This window comes from Lampris incognitus, chromosome 2 (assembly GCF_029633865.1).
Source record: "Lampris incognitus isolate fLamInc1 chromosome 2, fLamInc1.hap2, whole genome shotgun sequence".
NCBI classification, from domain to species: domain Eukaryota; kingdom Metazoa; phylum Chordata; class Actinopteri; order Lampriformes; family Lampridae; genus Lampris; species Lampris incognitus.
The window spans coordinates 511,868-534,640 of record NC_079212.1 but is presented as its reverse complement, the minus strand read 5'-3'; the positions used below and the strand labels follow the sequence as shown (position 1 = coordinate 534,640).

Below are 22,773 nucleotides of genomic sequence, written 5' to 3'. Positions count from 1 at the left end.
ATAACAGTTATTTCTTTTTGTCTCCCTCTTGTCTGACTCTCTCTCTCTCTCTCTCTCTCTCTCTCTCTCTCTCTCTCTCTCTCTCTCTCTCTCTCTCTCTCTCTCTCTCTCTCTCTCTCTCTCTCTCTCTCTCTCTCTCTCTCTAGTTATGGGATATTGGTGGTCAACCTAGGTTCAGGAGCATGTGGGAGCGGTACTGTCGAGGTGTCAGTGCTATCGTGTAAGTAGTGGTCTCATTCTCCCAGCTTGGTTCCCCTTAGGGAAGGAATACCAGAACACTGTCATAATCCCAGTACTCAGTTATAGATATGAAATTTGTCCCTCAACTAATCTTCTTTTCAGCTTCTTTAGCAATTATCTCAGAGGAGGGTTACCGGTGAATCTTCTTCCATTTGCGCTGTATGGGCTGACTACTCATTATTCCTTCTACATTTTTTTTAACATTTTGTTACCTATATAACCTATAGGTTTATAGTACTTTTCTTAATATTCAAAAATATGTCAGAGTTGTCACAGTCAGTAACACATGAAATAAATTCCTGGTATAAAAGAAAACAGATTCTGACTGTGAAATGTGGAGACCCCAACAGGAAAGGAGCACTCACAGTAACTCACAATAAACAGAGAATGACTTGACTACACAGGGCGAATGGGATGGGATATGGCGACACATACAAGACACAACTGTGGATGTATCTATACAGACATATTTGTGCGTGCGTGCGTGCGTGCGTGAGTGCGTGTGTGTGTGTGTGTGTGTGTGTGTGTGTGCGTGCGTGCGTGCGTATATACACCGATCAGCCAAAACATTAACGTTAAGTGAATAACACTGATTATCTCGTTATCATGGCACCTGTCAAGGGGTGGGACATATCAGGCAGCAAGAGAACAGTCAGTTATTGGAGCTGATGTGTTGAAGCAGGATAAATGTGGAAGCGTAAGGATCTGAGGGACTTGGACAAGGGCCAAACTGATGGCGAGATGACTGGTCAGAGCATCTCCACAACGCAGGTCTTGTGGGGTGTTCCTGGTATGCAGTGGTCGGTACCTACCACAAGTGGTCCAAGAAAGGACAACCAGTTAACTGGTGACAGGGTCATGGGCGCTCAAGTTTCATTGGTGCGCATGTGGGGAGTGAAGGCTAGCCCGTCTGGTCTGATCCCACAGAAGAGCTGCTGTAGCTCAAACTGCTGAAAGTTCATGCTGGCCATGATGGACAGGTATCAGGACACAGTGCATGCAGTTTGCTGTTTATGGGGCTGCGTAGCTGCAGTCCTGTCAGAGTGCCCATGCTGACCGCTGTCCACTGCTGAAAACGCCTACAATGGCTACGTGAACGCAGTTGCCCACTGGGGACCGGGGGTTGCGCCCCAGTCTCGTCAGATCCGACTATGGCCGGGCTCGATGAAGCAGCAGTAATTGGCAGCGCTGTCTTCGTGGGGAGGGGGGGTCGGCTTGTGTTCGTCACATGAATGCATCACTGTGTGTGGGGGGGGGGAGCAGTGGTTCGGCCTGGAGTCGCCTTGTCACGGAAGTGGCGAGGCGTCTCCTTCCAGACTGCCGACCAGAGACATGCAGTTGGTGAACACATGCAGTACGAGGGTGGGTGTTTGAACTAAAATAGGGATCGATTGGCCACTAAATTGGGAGAAAAAGGGAAAAATCAGAAATACATTTATGAAAGCTTTCATGTAAAGTTCTACACTGACCAAAAGCCTTTTTTTTTTCTTGTCATGAGCAGCCGATTTCACTTTGAACGTGTTTGTTGTAGCAGTGTATCTCACTAAACTGGAAGGAATCTGTCTGTCTGTCCTTCGCCTTCATGACAACCGTTCAGCCAATCCACTTCACACTTGGCGGGTGTATTGTTGAGGACCCAAAGAAGTGAGTGATTGTTGAGAAAATCGAAGGACATATATACAGACAGACAGACAGACAGAGACAGATTGATGGATGTTGTTCCCTTGGCGACCGGATGACCAACGCCACTCTGCCATTGCAACCCACGTTGTGGTTGGAGGGTGATTACATCTGAGCAGGCTCTGCACTAGTTTCAATAAAAAGTTAATAACTTGAAGTCTGGTTTTGCCTTTGCCTCTCCATCGCCTCATGACTTATTGCAATACCAGCCTAATGATAGCATGTGTTAAAGACATAATTCATTAGCAATATCAGCAAACATATGAGCAGTTTAGATTTTATAGACTAATCCCCCCTCCCATAATGGCAAAGCTTCTAATACTTGCTGCTGGATATTCGAAGCCCCCCCCCCCCCAAAAAAAAAGGTATACAGGACAGCCCTAATATATGTTGTATGTATGTGTATGCACACCGATATACACACACATATCTACAGTGGATATAAAGTCTAAACATCTCTTTTAAAATGGTGGGTTTTTATGAAACCATGATAAATCATGTCAGAAACGTTTGCTTTTTTTTTTGGCAGTTGCAACCTATAAAATTGAAGTGAAAAACAAACGGAAATTTTTAGGGAGTAAAAAGAAAAAAAGAACTTACAATACGCTTGTTGCATAAGTGTGCACACCCCTAAACTAACACTTTGTTGAAGCAGCTTTTGATTTTATTACAGCACTTTTTGGGTAAAAGTCTGTCAGCTTGGCACATCTTGACTTGGCAATATTTTCCCAGTCTTCCTTGCAAAAACATTCTAGATCTGTTAAATTGCGAGGGCATCTCCTGAATAAAGCCCTCTTCAGGTCTCATCTCATCATCAGCCGCTTCTCCGGGGTCGGGTCATGGTGGCAGCAAGCTAAATAGGGCACGCCAGAAGTCCCTTTCGCCAGCAACTCCCTCCAGCTCCTCCTGGGGGATCCCAAGGCGTTCCCAAGCCAGATTGGACATGTAGTCCCTCCAGCAAGTTCTGGTCTACCCCTGGGTCTCCTCCTAGTTGGACATGCCCAGAAAACCTCCAAAGGAAGGCACCCAGGAGGCATCCTAATCAGATGCCCAAACCACCTCATCTAGCTCCTTTCAACACAAAGGATCAGTGGCTGTACTCCAAGCTCCCTCCAAATGTCCGTCCTCCTCACCATATTGCTAAGGCTGAGCCCAGACACCCTACGGAGGAAACTAATTTCAGCCGCTTGTACCCTTTCACTTCACCCTTTCGGTCACTACCCAAAGCTCATGACCATAGGTGAGGGTTGGAATGAAGATTGACTGGTAAATTGTGAGCGTTGCGTTCCAGCTCAGCTCCCTCTTCACCACAACGGTCCAGTACAATGTCCGCATTACTGCTGATGCTGCACCAATCTGCCTGTCAATAATAATAATAATAATAATAATAATAATCATCATCATTGCATTTATATAGCACTTTTCTAGACACCCAAAGCACTTCACATTGAAGGGGGTAATTCACCTCAACCACCACCAATGTGTAGCACCCACCTGTGTGATGCACGGCAGCCATTCTACACCAGAGTGCTCACCACACATCAGCTTTAGGTGGAGAGGGAGGAATCATTGAGCCAATTACATGGGGGGATGATTAGGTGGCCAGATGCAAGCAGCCAGGTTGGAAATTTTGCCAGGACACAGAAGAACCCCCTACTCTTTGCGATAAGTGCCATGGGAACTTCAATGACCACAATGAGTCAGGACCTCGGTTTAACATGTCATCCGAAGGACGGCATCTCCTACAGCACAGTGTCCCCGTCACTGCACTGGGGCATTGGGATTTGATATTTGTTGTTTTTTCTTTATTAGGATCAGAGGCAAGACTGCCCCCTACTGGCCCACCAACACCACTTCCAGCAACAACTCACTTTTCCTGGGAGGTCTCCCATCCAAGTACTAGCCAAGCCCACACCTGCGTACCTTCCGTCATTTGGCAGAGACAGGGTACATGTTGGTATGGCTGCTGGCCAATCTCCCACTCCATCCTACCCTCACTTGTGAACAAGACCCCGAGATACTTGAACTCCTTCACTTGAGGCAACAACTCATCCCCAACCTGGAGGGAGGAAGCCATCATTTTCTGGTAGAGAACCATGGCCTCAGACTTGGAGGTGCTGACTCTCATCCCGGCCATTTCACATTCAGCTGCAAACCACCCCAGTGCACATTGGAGGTCACATTCTGATGAAGCTAACAGAATTGCATCTCTGCAAAGAGCAGAGATGCAATTCTGAGGTTCCCAAAACTGACACACTCCTCACCTTGGCTGTGCCTTGAGATCCTGTCCATGAATATCACAAACAGAATCGGAGACAAGGGACAACATTGGTGGAGTCCAACACCCACCGAAAACATGTTTGACTTTGTGCCGAGAATGTGAACACAGTTCTCACTTTGGTTATACAAGGACCAAATGGATTGTAGCAACTGCCCCGGTACCCCATACTCCCGCAGTACCCACCAGAGAGTGCCCCGGGATATACGGTCGTAAGCCTTCTCCAAGTCCACAAAATACATGTAGACTGGCTGGTCAAACTCCCATGCCTCCCTCAGCACTTCTGCAAGGGTAAAAAGTTGGTCTGTTGTTCCACGGCCAGGATGGAATTCGCATTGTTCCTCCTAGATCTGAGGTTCGACAATCCGTCAGAGCCTCCTTTCCAGCAGCCTAGGGTAGACTTTCCCAGGGAGGCTGAGCAATGTGATGCCCCGATAATTGGAACACACACTCCGGTCCCCTTTTTTAAATATGGGAACCACCACCCCAGTCTGCCACTCCACAAGTACTATCCCAGACCTCCACGTGACACTGAAGAGGTGTGTCAGCCAAGACAGCCCAACAGTGTCCTGAGCTTTCAGCATCTCAGGGCGAATCTCATCCACACCCAGTGCCTTGCTATCAAGGAACTTCTTACCTACCTCAGAGATATCTGCCAGGGATATGAGTGGGGCTTCCCCCAGGTTTTCAGACCCTACCTCCTCCACTGAGGACATGTTAGCCGGGTTCAGGAGCTCCTCAAAGTGTTCTTTCCACCGCCCGACAACATCCCCAGTCCGGGTCAACAGTTCAACTCCCCGTCAACAGTTCCACTCCCCAGCTGAATACAGCCTGAGTCAAGCCTTGCTTTCCCTTCCTGAGTCAGATTCAGATTCAGACAACTTTATTTATGCCAGAAGGGCAACTAAGTTCCCCAATCTACCTAGATCATAAACAGACTCACTGACAAATGGCAATCAGCAGTATGTCAGAGACAATAGACAGATCAGTACATGGGCTGAGTCGCTGGATGGTTTGCAAAAACTTCCTTGAGGCCAACTGAAAGTCCTCCTCCATAGCCTCACTGAGCTCCTCCCATACCCAAGTTTTTGTTTCCACAGCCGCCGAAGCCACAAACCTTCTGGCCTCCCAGTACATGTCTGCTGCTTCAGCAGAACCCTGGGCAAACCAAGCCTGAAAGGCCTCCTTCTTCAGCCTGACGGTTTCCCTCATTGCCAGTGTTCACCAGCAGGTTCTTAGGTTGCCACCTCGACAGGCGCTAATGACGTTATGACCACAGCTCCTACCTGCCGCATCTGCAATAGAGGGTTTGACCATGGCCCACTCAGACTCCATGTCCCCAACCTCCCTCGGCATACAAGAGAACTTCTTCGAGAGGTGGGAGTTGAAGACCTCACGGACAGGGGCCTCCGCCAGACGTTCCCAGTTCACCCTCACTACACATTTGGGTTTGCCAGGTCTGTCCGGCTGCCTTCCGCGCCATCTGATCCAACTCACCAGCAGGTGGTGATCAGTTGACAGCTCTGCTCCTCTCTTCACCCGAGTGTCCAAAACATACGGCCGCAGATCTGATGATATGACCACAAAGTCTATCATCGATCTTCGGCTTAAGGTGTTCTGGTACCAAGTACACTTATGAACTACCTTATGTTCGAACATGGTGTTTGTTAAGGCCAATCCATGACTCGCACACAAGTCTAATAACAAGTCACTGCTCAGGTTCCGATCGGGGAACCTGACCAAAGCTCTAGCTCTGGCTGAAGAAAAGCAGCCCCAAAGCATGATGCTGCCACCACCATGCTTCATTGTGGGTTTGCTGTTCTTCTGGTGATGTGCTGTGTTATTTTTGAGCCAAACATACCTTTTGGAATCATGGCCAAAAAATTCAGCCTTGGTCTCATGTGACACATCATAACACATTTTCCATGTGGTTTTGGGAGACAGGATGTATGTTTTTGCAAAATTTAGCCGGGCTTTGATGTTTGTTTTTTTTGGGGGGGGGTTCCGTGTGAAGAGGCTTCCATCTTGCCACCCTACCCCATAGCCCAGACATATGGAGAATAAGGGAGATTGTTGTCACATGTAGGGAGCAACTAGTACTTGCCATAAATCCCTGCAGTTCCTTTTATGTTGCTGTAGGCCTCTTGGCAGCCTCCCTGACCAGTTTTCCTTGTCTCATCAATTTTGGAGGGACATCCTGTTCTTGGTAATGTCACTGTTGTGCCATATTTTTTTTCATTTGTTGATGATTGTCTTCACTGTGTTCCATAATATAACTGCTGTCCATCCATTATCCGAACCGATTATCCTGCTCTCAGGGTCGTGGGGATGCTGGAGCCTATCCCAGCAGTTATTGAGCGGCAGGCGGGGAGACACCCTGGACAGGCCGCCAGGCCATCACACAGGGCCAACACACATACACATTCACACCTAGGGGCAATTTAGTACAGCTGATTCACCTGACCTACATGTCTTTGGACTGTGGGAGGAAACGGGAGCACCCAGAGGAAACCCACGCAGACACAGGGAGAACATGCAAACTCCACACAGAGGACAACCCGGAACGACCCCCAAGGTTGGACTACCCCAGCGCTCGAACCCAGAACCTGGTTAACTTACACTTGGGAAATTATTTTGTACCCCTCTCCTGATCGATACCTTTCAACAGTGAGATTCTGTTCATACTTTGTAAGCTCTTTTTGGACTGTGGCTTCTGCAGTTGGATGCAACCGAGAAGATGTCAGGAAAATCCTACAGGGACATCTGAACTTTATTTGGGGTTAATCAGAGTCACTTTAATTGATGACAGGTGTATACTAATTACTATTTAACATGAGTTTGAATGTGGTTTGTTAATTCTCAACACAGCCACATCCCCAGTTATGAAATGGTGTGCACACTTATGCAACCAGACTATTGTACGTTTTTCTTTTTTTTTCCCTCCCTAAAAGGTTTTAGTTTGTTTTTCCCTTGAATTTTATAGGTTCCAATTTAACATTAAAGCTGCAAAAGTTCTGACATGACTTATCTTGGTTTCAGTTTTTTACATCACAAAAACCTGCCATTGTATCGCTGGTGTGTATGCTTTTTATATCCACTGTATTTAAAACCTCCTCTCACCCATGTGGGTGGGTATTTGTGCCTTCCTCATTCTCAGCACCCTAGACACGTGGATTCTTGAATGCTTGGCCCTATACAATGTCAAATAGACACTAAGGGCCTCCATCAAGATATACGTACATACCTTCATATCTTCATGATATATACACACATACTATATCCATATATATATATATATATATAATATATATATATATATGGATGGATGGATGGATGGATATAGTATGTGTGTATATATTGTGTATATATATCTTGATGAAGGCCCTTGGTGTCTATTTGACCTCATCAATTGTATATTTTTTAGTTTTTGGGAGACAGACAGACAGACAGGTGTGGGTAATCCTTAATCCCACTGACCTCAGATGACTTCCAGTAGCTCAGTAGTTAATAGTAGTGGGTGAGTGAGGGTCCATCACGCTGTAAAATACACTTGGAATAATCATGAAAGTGATGTACTGACATGATTAGAAATATGACCAAACACTGACTGTTATCGCTATTAAACTCTCTTATATACTCTGTTCATAAGACACCAGTTTGGACGGTTAGATCAGTAACCTTAACAAAACCTTCAAAGGAAGGGATCAATGTCTCATCAAAATTTGGATTACTGTCAAAAAAAAAAAGCATCCAGGTAGCATAGTGGTCTATTCCGTTGCCCAACATGTGGATCGGTGGTTCGAATCCCCATGTTACCGCCGGCCTGGTCGGGCGTCCCTACAGACACAATTGGCTGTGTATGTGGGTGGGGAGCCGGATGTGGGTATGTGTCCTGGTCGCTGCATTAGCGCCTCCTCTGGTTGGCTGGGACACCTGTTCAGGGGGGAGGGGGGACTGGGGGGAATAGCGTGATCCTCCCACGTGCTACGTCCCCCTGGTGAAACTCCTCACTGTCAGGTGAAAAGAAGCGGCTGGTGACTCCACATGTATGGGAGTAGGCATGTGGTAGTCTGCAGCCCTTACCGGATCAGCAGAGGGGGTGCAGCAGAGACCAGAATGGCTCAGAAGAGTGGGGTTATTGGTCAGATACAATTGGAGAGAAGAAGGGGCCCAAAAAAAAATAAATATGTGTGTGTGTGTGTGTGTGTGTGTGTGTGTGTGTGTGTGTGTGTGTGTGTGTGTGTGTGTGTGTGTATGTGTGTGTGTTATTGGGTGCATTATATAGAAGTCATAAATTAGTTTTTGTTTTTGCTGAACTGTTTCTGAGCTGTTGTGAATCAGTTATTGTGTGCATTTTGAGAATGCTGCTAATATCAGGATTCAAACCTTTATTGGAATGAATATATTCTCTGCACAGACTGTAGTGACTGCTTTGAGAAATTGTTTAAAATATTTTCCGGGTTTATAACAGTAAGCTGTGTATACAAAGTGGTAGCCTAGCAGAACCGGGAAGGATTAAATCCTCTTCATGGATTAACAAACGGCTTATTAGTATGATACACGTGAATCTGGCTGAATCAGCGAGATGATGCTTTTCCCTGTGTGTGTGTGTGTGTGTGTGTGTGTGTGTGTGTGTGTGTGTGTGTGTGTGTGTGTGTGTGTGTGTGTGTGTGTGTGTGTGTTTGTAGCTACATGGTAGATGCTGCAGATCCAGAGAAGATCGAAGCTTCTAAGAATGAACTTCATAACCTACTGGACAAACCTCAACTTCAGGGCATCCCTGTAAGTAATGAGCATATCTACACATGGTGCGGTTTCTACACATCTCCATGTGACACAGACACACACACACACAGGCAATGAACACAAAAACATGCACATGCATTTGTACAAAGAGGGCTGGGTGTTACAAAAGCTGTGTTTCCACCCAAAGTACCCAGAACTTTTAGTCCCAAGAACTACTTTTTAAGGAACTAAAAGGTTCCTTCAGCCCATTGTTGTCTGCATTTCCATCGTGGTGTAAAGTCCCATGAAGATTAGGCAAGTTGGTCTGCTAATGTATGAAAAAGCAACGGCTGTTTTACACGTCATTTTGGGGTGCAACTATATAACAGCAATGACACCATATAAAGTGGCACTTCACATACACCTTATCATTGCGGGCCACCATTTCCAATTCCCACTGGATTTCGTCCTCAACATAAATGCTCAATAATGCCTGAACTTGGTCGTCGGTCCGTCTGTTTTATCATTTCTTGTGTAATGCCATGTTGATGTGTCGAACCACAATGAACAATAAACTAACTGATTTGCGGCTGAAGATTTTAAAAATGCCGGTTGAAATAAAATGCTGCGAGTACTCGATGAATCAGAAATATTCAGCATTGCAAGCCTCACCCCCAAAGTTCCTGTACTTTTGGAAAGTACTACCCCCCAAGCAGGGACGATTTGGGGGTAAAAGAATGTGCCTGGAACTTAATTTAGACCCTGGTGCCTGCAGTGGAAATGCACTGAATTCCTCAAAAGGTTCCTAGTTCCTGGGGAAAGTTCCTAAAGAGAGAGAAAGAGAGTCAGACCCTACTTCGAGCAGTAAGGTCTGGATGAACCCATTTCCGAAGCAGGATGATGAGAGGACCAGACGTTTAGGAGAAACCAATTACTGTTCTGGTGGACGGGACTTCAGGTTTATGTGGAACTCATGAGTAACATGTTGGTGATTTGGGAAAGTGAGCAATGGAGAAGACAAACCTCCATTAAAAATGTTGCGATATTTTGTGGTTTTCATAATTGAGGCAAGAGAAGTAAGTGCAATGTATTCAATGATATTGTAAAACAGCTCTATGTTGTAGATGTATAAGAAATGACCGTGTCCATTAGCGTTAGTGATGAGATACTTGCTAACCCGATCTCCCTACAAACGAAAGGCCATATCTTAAAGAGTTTATATTGTGCTTTGTGGTTTTCCCTTTCCTTCAGTGTGTTATATAGCTGGGAGGTGCACATAAAATGTCTGTAGAGTTACACAGCACAAAGTCCACGACAAAGGGAGTTATTCCCTCTGAAAGAAAACACTGTCTGAAACGCCTTGTTTTTAGTCCAGTATTTTCTTCCATTACTTATCTACGTCACTATATAACACATTTTCATAATGCCTGCATAGTGGCTAGTTTGGCCTGCCCTCAAACAAGGTTCGGTAGAGCAGACGGGTCACAGTTTTAGGTGCAACACCGGGAAGAGTTTGGTTAGAGCGTATTGCATTGTCAAAAAAACACTTTTTTCTTTGGTGCGAAGGCAAATTCCCTTTGTATGGACTTCCAAAGGAAGACGAAATGAAGAATTAGTGGTTAAAATTCTTTTTTACCAATATTGCTCAGCAGTAAAACCCCAACCTTTTATGTCCCCTTCATTTTGCTACTTCCTGCAATACAAATGTTTGTGCAATACAAATGTACAATTGTAAATACACATACAACTGCTGTATACTGGTTACAAATTATTGCTGCTATTTTTGTTGTTGTTTTAAGTTTTGATCAGGATTTAGGCCATTATCAGGCTTTGTTGGGGTCAGCACTTGCTAGTTTCACTCTCTGAGCTTCAATAGCTGGGTCAACTGACACAGGTTGCGCCCTCTATTGCTTCCTTTTTTGGGCTGAGCACTTGCTATAGTTTCACTCTGAGTTCCAGTAGGTGGATCAGCTGACGTGGGCCGTGCCTTCTATTGCTTCCTTTGTTGTGGAAATCAGATTGGGGCGGGTTCAGCTGTGGTACTTCCTGGTATTCAAACACACAGTTGTGCTGTAGCATCAGCAGAAGTGTCAGCCCTTGTGTGTCAGCCCTCATTGCATAAAGACCGAATTGGGTAAAGACCTGCGAGTCTATCGCAGTCTAGTCGGTACACAACCATTGTGGTTGTGTACCGCCCACCAGGCCCCCCTTGGTGAGTTTCTGGAGGAGCTTGACACACTTATCTCGCACTTCCCTGTTGATGACTCTGCACTTATCCTTCTCAGTGACTTCAACATCCACACTAACAAGCTAGATCCTCTTCTTTCCTTACTCTCCTCCTTTGACCTTCACCTCTCACCCTCTCCTCCTACCCACAAGGCCGGCAACCAGCTGGACCTGATCTTTACTAGACACTGTCCTATTTCCAATCTCTCTGTTACTTCCCTCCAGCTCTGACCACTATTTTATGTCCTACTCTCTCTCCCTCTCTTCACCCCCCTCAGCCCCTTCCCCTACCCACATGGTTTCCACCCGTAGACACCTCCGCTCTCTCTCCACCATTGATCTTTCTTCCTCTGTTACCTCTATCCTCCCTACACCTGAATCTTTCTCTCTCCTACCCCCTGACACTGCTACTGATCTTCTTCTCTCTACCCAAATCCTCTTCTCTGGACAATCTCTGTCCCCTCACCTCCAGGCCTGCACACCCAGCTCCACCTGCCCCTTGGCTGACCGACTCAGTGCGTACCTACAGACGGAGCCTGAGAGTGGCAGAGTGCAAATGGAGAAAAGGCAAACTCCCAGAGGACCTTCTCAACTTCCAATCTCTTCTTTCCACTTTCTCCTCCTCCATTTCTGCTGCTAAGGCTGCCTTCTATCGCTCTAAAATCCAATCCTCTGCCTCTAATCCTAAGAAACTCTTTGAAACCTTCTCTGCTCTTCTTCAACCCTCACCTCCTCCTCCTACTTCCTCCCTGCTCCCTGATGACTTTGCTAACTTCTTTGACAAGAAGGTAAACGACATCAGATCCTCCTTTTCTCACCACCCAGTTAGTGCTGCTTGCACTATCCCACCGTCTGCACCCTCCCTCACTTCTCCACATCCCACCCTATCCCACCTCGCTCCCCTCTCCCCGACGAGGTCCTTGACCTCATCACATCCAGTCGCCCCACCACATGCTCCCTTGACCCGGTCCCCTCCTCTCTTCTTCAGTCTATAGCACCTGATCCCCTTCCCTATCTAACCCACCTCATCAACAACTCCCTCCAGGCAGGATGTTTTCCATGTGCCTTGAAGACTGCTAGAGTCACCCCCCTTCTCAAGAAACCATCACTTAACCCCTCTGATGTCAAAAATTACAGACCGGTTTCCCTTCTACCCTTTCTATCCAAAAGTTTCGAACATGCTGTCTTTAACCAACTTTCTTTGTACCTCCACCAGAACAACCTCTTGGACCTCAACCAGTCCGGGTTCAGGGTGGGTCACTCGACAGAGACGGCGCTCCTTGCAGTGATAGAATCGCTGCACTCTGCGAGAGCAAACTCTCTCTCCTCTGTCCTGATACTCCTGGACCTGTCAGCTGCGTTCGACACAGTGAACCACCAGATCCTCCTCTCTACCCTGGAGGGGCTGGGTGTCACAGGCTCTGCACTCTCAATGTTTGCAACCTACCTGACGGGTCGCTCCTACCAGGTGACATGAAGGGGATCTGTGTCGGAGCCTCGCAGACTGACTACAGGCGTTCCACAGGGTTCGGTTCTGGGTCCTCTCCTTTTCTCCCTGTACACGACATCCCTGGGTTCTGTTATTCGCTCGCATGACTTCTCTTACCATTGTTATGCCGATGACACCCAGCTGATCTTGTCCTTTCCTCCCTCTGATACACAAGTAGAGACACACATTGCTGCATGCTTGACTGACATCTCGGCGTGGATGGCGACACACCACCTGAAGCTCAATCTGGACAAGACAGAGCTGATGTTCCTCCTGAGGAAAGGTTGCCTGCACCGAGACCTGGCCATCAACATTGACAACACCGTGGTGATGCCAACTCGGACTGTAAGGAATCTGGGTGTGATCCTGGACGACTAATTGTCGTTTGCTGAAAATGTTGCATCGGTTGCTCGCCCCTGCAGATTTCTCCTCTATAACATCAGGAGGATTCCCCCATTCCTCACCGACAAGATGGCACAGGTGCTCATCCAGCCTCTGGTCATCTCCCGGCTGGATTACAGCAACTCCCTCCTTGCTGGCGCCCTGGCGTCGGCCATCAGACCTCTGGAGCTTGTTCAGAAAGCTGCAGCTCGTCTGGTGTTCAACCGCCCTAAGTTCTCCCACACAACTCCCCTTCTCATGTCCCTACACTGGCTCCCAGTAGCTGCTCGCATCCAGTTTAAGACTCTGGTGCTAGCCTACAAGGCAGTGAAAGGAACAGCTCCTTCCTATCTCCAGGCCATGGTCAAGCCCTACACCCCTGCCCGACCACTTCGCTCTGCTGCCTTGGGATGCCTGGTTGCCCCGTCGCTCAGGCCCTTGCTGTCAATCTACCCGGTCACGGCTCTTTTCTGTCCTGGCCCCACAATGGTGGAATGAACTCCCCACTGATGTCAGGACAGCGGAGTCGCTGCCCATCTTTAGGCGCAGGTTGAAAACTCACCTCTTTAAGAACTACTACCCTGTTACTTGTTCTTAGCACTTATTGTATTCACTCATTTAAAAAAAAAAACCCTCTTTCTTGCACTTTTACTTTACTTTAGCACTGGTTTTGCTCTTAGATGCTTGTTTAGATGCAGTTTTGACCTCTGATGACTAGTAGTTCTCCTGATTTCCTACATTAAATGCACTTATTGTAAGTCGCTTTGGATAAAAGCGTCGGCTAAATGACTGTAATGTAATGTAATGTCTATCTGTGCGAGTCCACCGAGCAAGAACACTGACTGGTAATTCCCTTTTTTACTATTTTCTCTTGTTGCCTGCCTCACCGACTATGTGCTACAAAGACCTCCCTGTCATTCAAGGTTATCGAAAAAAATTGCATCTGTCGCAGACAATGCAACCCTGAGAACCTCTATTCACTGAAGAAAGCCTCCTCTACACACTTCTCCTTTACTTTTGGAATTGGCTTATGGAATTGCCAGTTGGCTGTAAATAAAACAGAATTTATCCAAGCACTTGCTAATCTGTCAGACATTCAGGCACTAGCCCTGGCCGAACCCTGGATACGTCCAGAAAACCCTGCCACACTGGCTGCATTTTCTGTTGACTGCTCTCTCACACACACCTTGTTCTGTTGGGCATGGAGGCGGTACAGATGTCCTCATTTCCAAAGACTGAAAATTCACGAAGCGTTCTCTACTAAGCAACAACTCCTCCTTTAAATACCATGCAATCATGGTTACTGCACCTACTGCCCACCAGGGTGTAAATGGTAAATGGACTGCATTTATGTAGCACTTTTCTAGTCTACCGACCACTCATAGCACTTTACAATGTATTCACATTTATTTTATTGTTTGTATTTTTGTTTTATCTCTAAAGTAGCCAGTTACCTTAAATATGACAGAGACACATTACTGAACACACGAGACACGATGATCACTCACACAAATCCAGAGTTTTTCCGCTGGGACCCCCTGCTCACAAGAACCGCAGGGGAACCATGCACAACAATGGCACAATCACAGAGACGAAGGAAGCATCGCCGGAGACCGGAACATCGAGCCGGATTGCTGGTGATACTGAGGCGGCAAGCAAACCGGCCCCCATTCCCCAGTATTTTACTGGCCAACGTGCAATCACTGGACAACAAGCTAGACGAGTTAAGAGCAAGGATGTCCTTCCAGTGAGAAGCAAGGGATTGTAACATCATCTGCCTTACAGAGACTTGGTTGTCGGAGGAAATCCCAGACCACACAATCGTCCCAATGGGATTTTCCGTGTTTTGAGCAGACAGGTCGAAAGAACTCTCCAGTGGGAAAAGTAAGGGAGGGGATGTACACTACCGTTCAAAAGTTTGGGATCACCCAAACAATTTTGTGTTTTCCATAAAAAGTCACACTTATTCACCACCATATGTTGTGAAATGAATAGAAAATAGAGTCAAGACATTGACAAGGTTAGAAATAATGATTTGTATTTGAAATAAGATTTTTTTTACATCAAACTTTGCTTTCGTCAAAGAATCCTCCATTTGCAGCAATTACAGCATTGCAGACCTTTGGCATTCTAGCTGTTAATTTGTTGAGGTAATCTGGAGAAATTGCACCCCACGCTTCCAGAAGCAGCTCCCACAAGTTGGATTGGTTGGATGGGCACTTCTTTGAGCAGATTGAGTTTCTGGAGCATCACATTTGTGGGGTCAATTAAACGCTCAAAATGGCCAGAAAAAGAGAACTTTCATCTGAAACTCGACAGTCTATTCTTGTTCTTAGAAATGAAGGCTATTCCATGCGAGAAATTGCTAAGAAATTGAAGATTTCCTACACCGGTGTGTACTACTCCCTTCAGAGGACAGCACAAACAGGCTCTAACCAGAGTAGAAAAAGAAGTGGGAGGCCGCGTTGCACAACTGAGCAAGAAGATAAGTACATTAGAGTCTCTAGTTTGAGAAACAGACGCCTCACAGGTCCCCAACTGGCATCTTCATTAAATAGTACCTGTTAGAGCCTGTTTGTGCTGTCCTCTGAAGGGAGTAGTACACACCGGTGTAGGAAATCTTCAATTTTTTAGCAATTTCTCGCATGGAATAGCCTTCATTTCTAAGAACAAGAATAGACTGTCGAGTTTCAGATGAAAGTTCTCTTTTTCTGGCCATTTTGAGCGTTTAATTGACCCCACAAATGTGATGCTCCAGAAACTCAATCTGCTCAAAGAAGTGCCCATCCAACCAATCCAACTTGTGGGAGCTGCTTCTGGAAGCGTGGGGTGCAATTTCTCCAGATTACCTCAACAAATTAACAGCTAGAATGCCAAAGGTCTGCAATGCTGTAATTGCTGCAAATGGAGGATTCTTTGACGAAAGCAAAGTTTGATGTAAAAAAAATCTTATTTCAAATACAAATCATTATTTCTAACCTTGTCAATGTCTTGACTCTATTTTCTATTCATTTCACAACATATGGTGGTGAATAAGTGTGACTTTTCATGGAAAACACAAAATTGTTTGGGTGATCCCAAACTTTTGAACGGTAGTGTATGTTTCATGATCAATAATGCTTGGTGTGAGCCTAGGAGCATACATTCTCTCAAGTCTTTCTGTTCCCCGGGCCTGGATTATCTCTTGCTCCTGTGTTGGCCATTTTGGCTGCCCAGAGAGTTCACAGTTGTTGTGATAGCTGTATACATCCTGTCTGATGCCAACTCGGACCTGGCACTCAAAGAACTGTACAGGACAATCAGCAACGTGGAAAATATGCACCCGGAGGCTTTTATCGTGGTTGGGGCTTTCAACAAAGCATCTCTGCGGAAAGTATTACCGAACTACTTACAGCATATCAATGTTAACACATGGGGAGATAGCTTACTTGATCATTGCTATTCTCCTTTCCACAATGCCTACAAACTCCTCCTCCGCCCACCGTTCGGCAAATCAGATCACTCCACTCCTCCCTCCATCCTGCTTCTGCCCGCCTATAGGCAGAAGTTGAAGTAAGCAGTACCCACTGTGAGGACGATACATTGCTGGTCTGACCAATCGGAGGCCGCATTACAGGACTGTTTTGATCGAGTGGACTGGGACATGTTCCTTTATTTGTCAGATGGCAACATTGACGGGTGCATGGAAGCACTTATTGGATTCATCTGGAAGAGCATTGACGAGCAGGTGCCCACTAAAACAGTCCGGGTGTATCCAAACCAGCAACCATGGATAAACAGTTCAGTTCGGTCTGCTCTTGCAGCACGAGACACCGCCATCGCCACAGGAGACAAAGCAGAAAAGAAGAAAGCTTTCTATGATCTCCGGAAAGCGATCAAAGCAACCAAACGAGAATACTGCAGGAAAATCGAGGAACTACTAAGTGCTAATGACCGACATAGCATGTGACAGGGATTACACACAATATCGGACTTCAAAGGGAGACTCAGCAGCTTAGCTAAGGTTGTTCGGTTTGAGGTTTTTGATGCCAACCTCCCAGGAGAAGCTCCCACCGCTACCAATATGGACAGCGCGATGGCCATCGCCGAGTCCGACGTGTGCAGGTCATTCATGCACATGAACACCCGCAAAGCAGCCGGCCCGGATGGCATTCTACCTGGCATGGGAACTGTACTGCCCACAACCGCAAAACTCTGCAGAGGGTTTTGCCGACAGCCCAGGACATCAGTGGATGCGAGCTTCCCTCCATCCAGGACATATATGATGGATGTTGTGTCAGCAAAGCCCGTGGGGGTAATCAAAGACCTCAGCCACCCCAGTTATGGACTGTTCCAGCTGCTACTTTCAGGCAAGCAGTACCGCAGCCACAAAGCCTGGACCAGTAGGCTCTAAAACAGCTTTTTCTACCAAGCAACCAGGCTTTTGAACAAAGAACATTAAAAGACACGAAGCCTGGTGCCGGACTGATGGTACTGACCTATGGTCTTCAGCGGATCATCAGTTTACACACACACACACACACACACACACACACACACACACACACACACACACACACACAGAAATAGCTTGGCATATGCAAATATGCAAACATCTACACATACCTATGCACATTTATTAAGGCTGGGCCTACACAAACACATACACAGCAACTTACATCACACACTATTTATTATTATTAATGCTTTTTTGTTCTGTTTTGTTGTTATTTTCAAGAATCAACAACAATTTATTGTCATTTCTATTATGTACTTGAGTACACAAAAGAGACAAGATTTCGTTTCACCCAGCCCACAGCATTGCAACACAGAAGATAAAAACATATCCACATTTCCAAAAACACCACCAAAAACGTAAAAAAACCCCCCCAAAAAAACCACAAACAGTTAACAACACAGTCCATTCAGTGCAACATAGTCCAAAAATTCCACTGTCCGCATAATGAATGCCAGCCAGGAATAACTGTCGTAACTGCCGGTCTGCATGGGCTAGTAGTTAGCTTAGTCTGCCCAGCTTCCGCATCATGTCAGACCGCCCTCGGTGCTTCCTCTGTGGGCGCTGCTGCAGGTAAGGCTGTGGTTCTTGGGCCCACAGGACGCAACAGACCAGGCTCTCTCCACTGATCCAACGCCAGCTCTCCCAGTCAGACACCTACGACACACCTCCCCCACACTCAACACAGTGACAAATGTAGACGCAGACAAAACCATTGCACAGTTGACGCTCTAGGCAAGGCCGGCGCCAGATCGCCTCGGTGTTTCCTCTCGGACACAGCTCCGAGCAAGGCTGCCCACAGTATGCAGCAGACTAAGCTCTCTCAGCCATTCCAACAGCAGCTCAGAGCTCCCAGCCATAAAAAAAAACCCCAAACAAACAAAAAAATTGTAGATCAAAATAAAAACTTCACACGATGACACAAACTTAGACGTAGACATGGACAAAGACACTACATAGTCGGTACTGAGTGAAGCCGCTGCAAACGTGAGTTCGCGCCGCCATCTTCCAATCAATTTTATTGATATTGTTGCTGCAGTGTTGAGGAGCTGAAACTCAAGAATTTTACTCTCATAATTTGATAATGAGACGTAACAAATAAAAAATATTGAATCTTGAAACACATGCATTCATACACTGATGGTGGAGGCTGCCATGCAAGGTGCCAACCTGCTCATCGAGAGTAGTTAAGGGTTCAGTGTCTTGCTCAAGGACACTTCGTCATGCTCTTTGCAGGAGCTGGGGATCGAACCAGCAACCTTCCAATTACTAGACGACACGCTCTACCTCTTGAACCATGCTGCCTGGGTGTCACCTCGGGAACTTTGTAGTCGAACTAGACATGTTGCTCTCGGCCACTCCTGATGATGACACACCACTGATTGTCACGGGAGGCATGAATATCCTTACTGACAAAACCCAAGCGACTGACTTCCTGTCGCTTCTGTCCTCTTTTGGCCTCAGATAGGGCCCCACCTCTCCCACATACAAAGTGGGCAATACTTTTGATCTGATTGTGACTCGGAACTGCTCCACAGCAAATCTGTCACCCCCCTATATCTGTCAAACCACTTCTTTATCCAATTCACGGCCTCCTTACTGTAACATCCTTACGTTCCTCCACAAATGGTCTCCTTCCACCGAAACAGCCGGTCCCTTACACCAACCCAACTTTCCAATGAGGTCTTGGCTTCCATGCCTCCTCATAATGAATTCTCTTCACTCCCTGTCAACGAGGCTACAGCCACACTGTGTTCCTCACTAGCCTTCTCTCTTAGCAATCTCTGCCCTTTAGCATCCAAACCTGTTCATAATGCCCACCCTAGTCCATGGCTAGCTGATGTCACCAGAGAGTCCACTGACCTCATTGACTATCAGTGTCTCCTAGAATCATTCTCCTGCAGCTTAAAAACAGCTAAGACCACTTACTATCAGAATAAGATCTGTGGCGCCACTGATGTTTGAAAAATGTTTTTTTGTTTGAACTCACTCCTCAATCCGCCTCCTCCTCCGACCTCCACTCCGCTCACTCCTGACATGTTTGCCTCATACTTTACTGATAAGGTTTCTGCCATTAATAACCATTTCTCTGAGCCTGACCAACTCTGTCTGCCGCTGCCAGCTAACAGTGCCTCACTCACCTCATTCTCCCCCCTAACCGCGGAGGAAGTCTCCAAGCTTCTGCTGAACTTTTATCCGACTACCTGTCTGCTGGACCCGATACCATCCAATCTCCTACAGACCATTTCCCCCGCACTTAGCCTCGCAGTCACAAACATAATCAAGTCCTCACTTTACAATGGCTGTGTTCCCACTGCATTTAAGTAAGCTTGGGTTACCCCGCTGCTAAACCCCCCCCCCAAAAAATAAAAACTACTCTAAACTAGGATTGGGCATCGAGAACTGGTTCCAAAATACAGATTCCAAAGGATTCGTTAAGAAATTCAAATTTCGATTCTGCCTATCGGTTCCTAAATAAATTTCACTCGCACCAAAGTTAGTTTCAGTGTCCGTGGTGGCGGCACGCAGCTTCCGTAGTTTCCGCCTTCGCAAGTTAAATGTGCGCCATCATGGACCAGAGCAAGTGGCGGTTGACAGTGTGGCTTCATTTTGCTTTGAAAAATGAAGGGTTGGCACAGTGCAATGCCTGTGGGAAAATTATTTCGTGAAAGGGAGGATGCACAACAAATATGGCTAAACACCTTCGCCTACATGGTGTACAGATTAACCAGTGTACCGTGTTTGACACGTTGTACTGGTCTCCATCTCCAGCCTCAGCGTCCTCTTCAGCCAACCCTGAGCAAACAGCAAGCAGCACCTCATCGCAGTTGAGTATGCGAAACTTAATAACGTTTGTCTTATTCGTAACAGCAAGACAGCAAACAACTTATACATGAGCGAATTGCTATAAACTGTATGCAAATACTGAAGTGTGTGGGGTTTTTGTGTGCTGAATGCTCGTGTATACAGCCTGAGAAGGCAGATATGCTAATTTTTCTAAACAAGAACTGTTTCTAATTTAAAGAGTTTAATACCTTGTAGTCCAGACAAGGTTGTGACTGTGTCTTTATTTTGTCATCTTCATGTGTTGTAAATGTAAATATAAGAATGAGACATTCGCATGAATGATCTGTTCTTAAAACAGAATGGCTTGTATAAAGTTTTTTTTGAATATTTTTTTTTCTGTGAAAGATGCATGAGACCTGATTTGACCCCGCCTCTCAAAGAACCGGAATCGAGAATCGTTAAGAACCGGAATCGAAAAGCAGAATTGGAATCGGAATCAGGATCATTAAAAGCCAAACGATGCCCAACCCTACTCTCAACCCAGCCCAGGTTGAAAATTACACACCAGTTTCACCCCTACCCTTTCCATCGAAAATATTTGAGTGCACGGTCTTTAACCAATTCTCTGAATTCCTTTCTGAAAACAATCTGTACGCTCTGCATCATTACTGAGACTGCACTTCCGTCGGTAATAGAATCACTGCGTTTGGCCAGAGTCAATTACAAATTTGCCTCAAGGGGCTTTACAGCAACACAACATCCTGGTCAGTCCTTATAGCGGAGCGGATATGTAACATTTTTTACTTAAAGCATGCACATCTGGATAAAAGCATGAAAATGGGTACATGGGTTTTTTAGAATATGCTGATTTCAAAAATAGCGGGAACCATGACGTCACTCCAACGGTTCCCGCCGAAAATTAAAAATTCAAGATGGCCACCATAAAACACATTTTTGCCAATAAATCAGCCATAAATACTACGATTGCTATAACAATGTTTTGCAAAATGTACCTTCACTGACATGATACTAATTTATATCTTGGGTAAAACAATTCAAAACAACATGTGTGAGACATCACAAGGAGCCTCTTCTACCAAAAACTGAGCACGGAATATGGCAGTCACACTAATTACCACAATACTAGTATGTATATAATGCTTTTGCTTTGGTGACTTTAGTAGAAAATCATGGTGAAATGTTGCTGCCTAATAAAATTAATTATTTAAATGGAATGTTATTTTACTGTACCTTTATCTATATTTTAGGTCAAATGTTCATTTTCACTCACTTAGTCTCTCTCACATTGTCCTGAACAATAGCACAACTGTGTGCACTTGAGTTTCGCTTTAACGTAATAATATGATACCGATTTGTCATATAATTTTGCTGCATTACAAGCAATAATAAATGCACCTTGTGTGAGATTTGAAATGTGTTTTATTTTATTTCTTGACACTAAAAATCTTAGTATAGGTATTTTACCATGGCAATTTCTGTTTATTTCATGGCAGCCATTTTAATTTTTTAATTTTTGGCATGAAGATGTACCTTAACTGATTCAACATGTGTTTTATTGCATTTGTTAACCCAAAAAATCTAGGTATAGTCTTTTTAATCGGAGCAATCACAGTATTTATGGCTGATTTATTGGCAAAAACATGTTTTATGGCGGCCATTTGTAATTTTTGATTTTGGGCAGGAACTGTTGGAGTGACATCGTGGTTCTCGCTATTTTTGAAATCAGCATACTCTAAACCCCCATGTACCCATTTTCATGCTTTTATCCAGATATGCACACCTCGGTCACTTATCCGCCCCACTATTAGTTTTATTGCTGCTAGATCTTTCAGCTGCCTTTGACACGGTTAACCACCAAATCCTCTTCTCCACACCCACTGAGCTTGGTATCGCAGGATCTGCCCTCCACTGGTACATGTCCTACCTCTCAGGGAGATTTTTTAGGTGTCTTAGAGGGGAGAAGTGTCCAAACCACACAGCTTATCCACAGGGGTGCCTCAGGGTCAGTGCTCGGTCCCCTTCTTTTCTCAATCAATATACACCACCTCACTTGGTGCAATCTTCCACTCCCATGGTTTCTCATACCATTGCTATGCTGATGATACCTAGCTCGTCCTATCATTCCCACCAGATGATCTCACAGTGTCGGCACGGATATCATTCAATTCAATTCAATTCAATTTATTGTCATTAAAAACAATGTGCAGGCACATGTTAAAAATGAAATGAGGGCTGTGGCTTCACCAAACAGTGCAAGACAGACACAGACAAACACAGCAAACACAGTATAAGATATACACACATGAAGACCAAAAGCTAAAATAAGTTAAAAAGAGAGCTGGAGTACAAAATATTTAAAAATATCTACAGACATTCAGTGGGTAGCCAGGTTCAGGTGGGCAACAGCTTGTGGAAAGAAGCTGTTTTTGAGCCTGGTAGTGCGGGCTCTGA

The 22,773-nt window shown here is 45.6% G+C and overlaps 1 protein-coding gene across 1 annotated transcript in view; it reads left to right on the top strand.

Moving 5' to 3' along the window:
• LOC130107367 (ADP-ribosylation factor-like protein 8A) overlaps window positions 1–22,773 on the top strand; it is a 48,802-nt gene that overhangs the window by 9,893 nt on the left and 16,136 nt on the right. Inside the window, exons 3-4 of the mRNA XM_056273924.1 lie at window positions 147–220; window positions 8,887–8,980. Coding sequence (XP_056129899.1) covers window positions 147–220; window positions 8,887–8,980 — 168 coding nt within the window. The remainder of the gene's footprint in view (window positions 1–146; window positions 221–8,886; window positions 8,981–22,773) is intronic.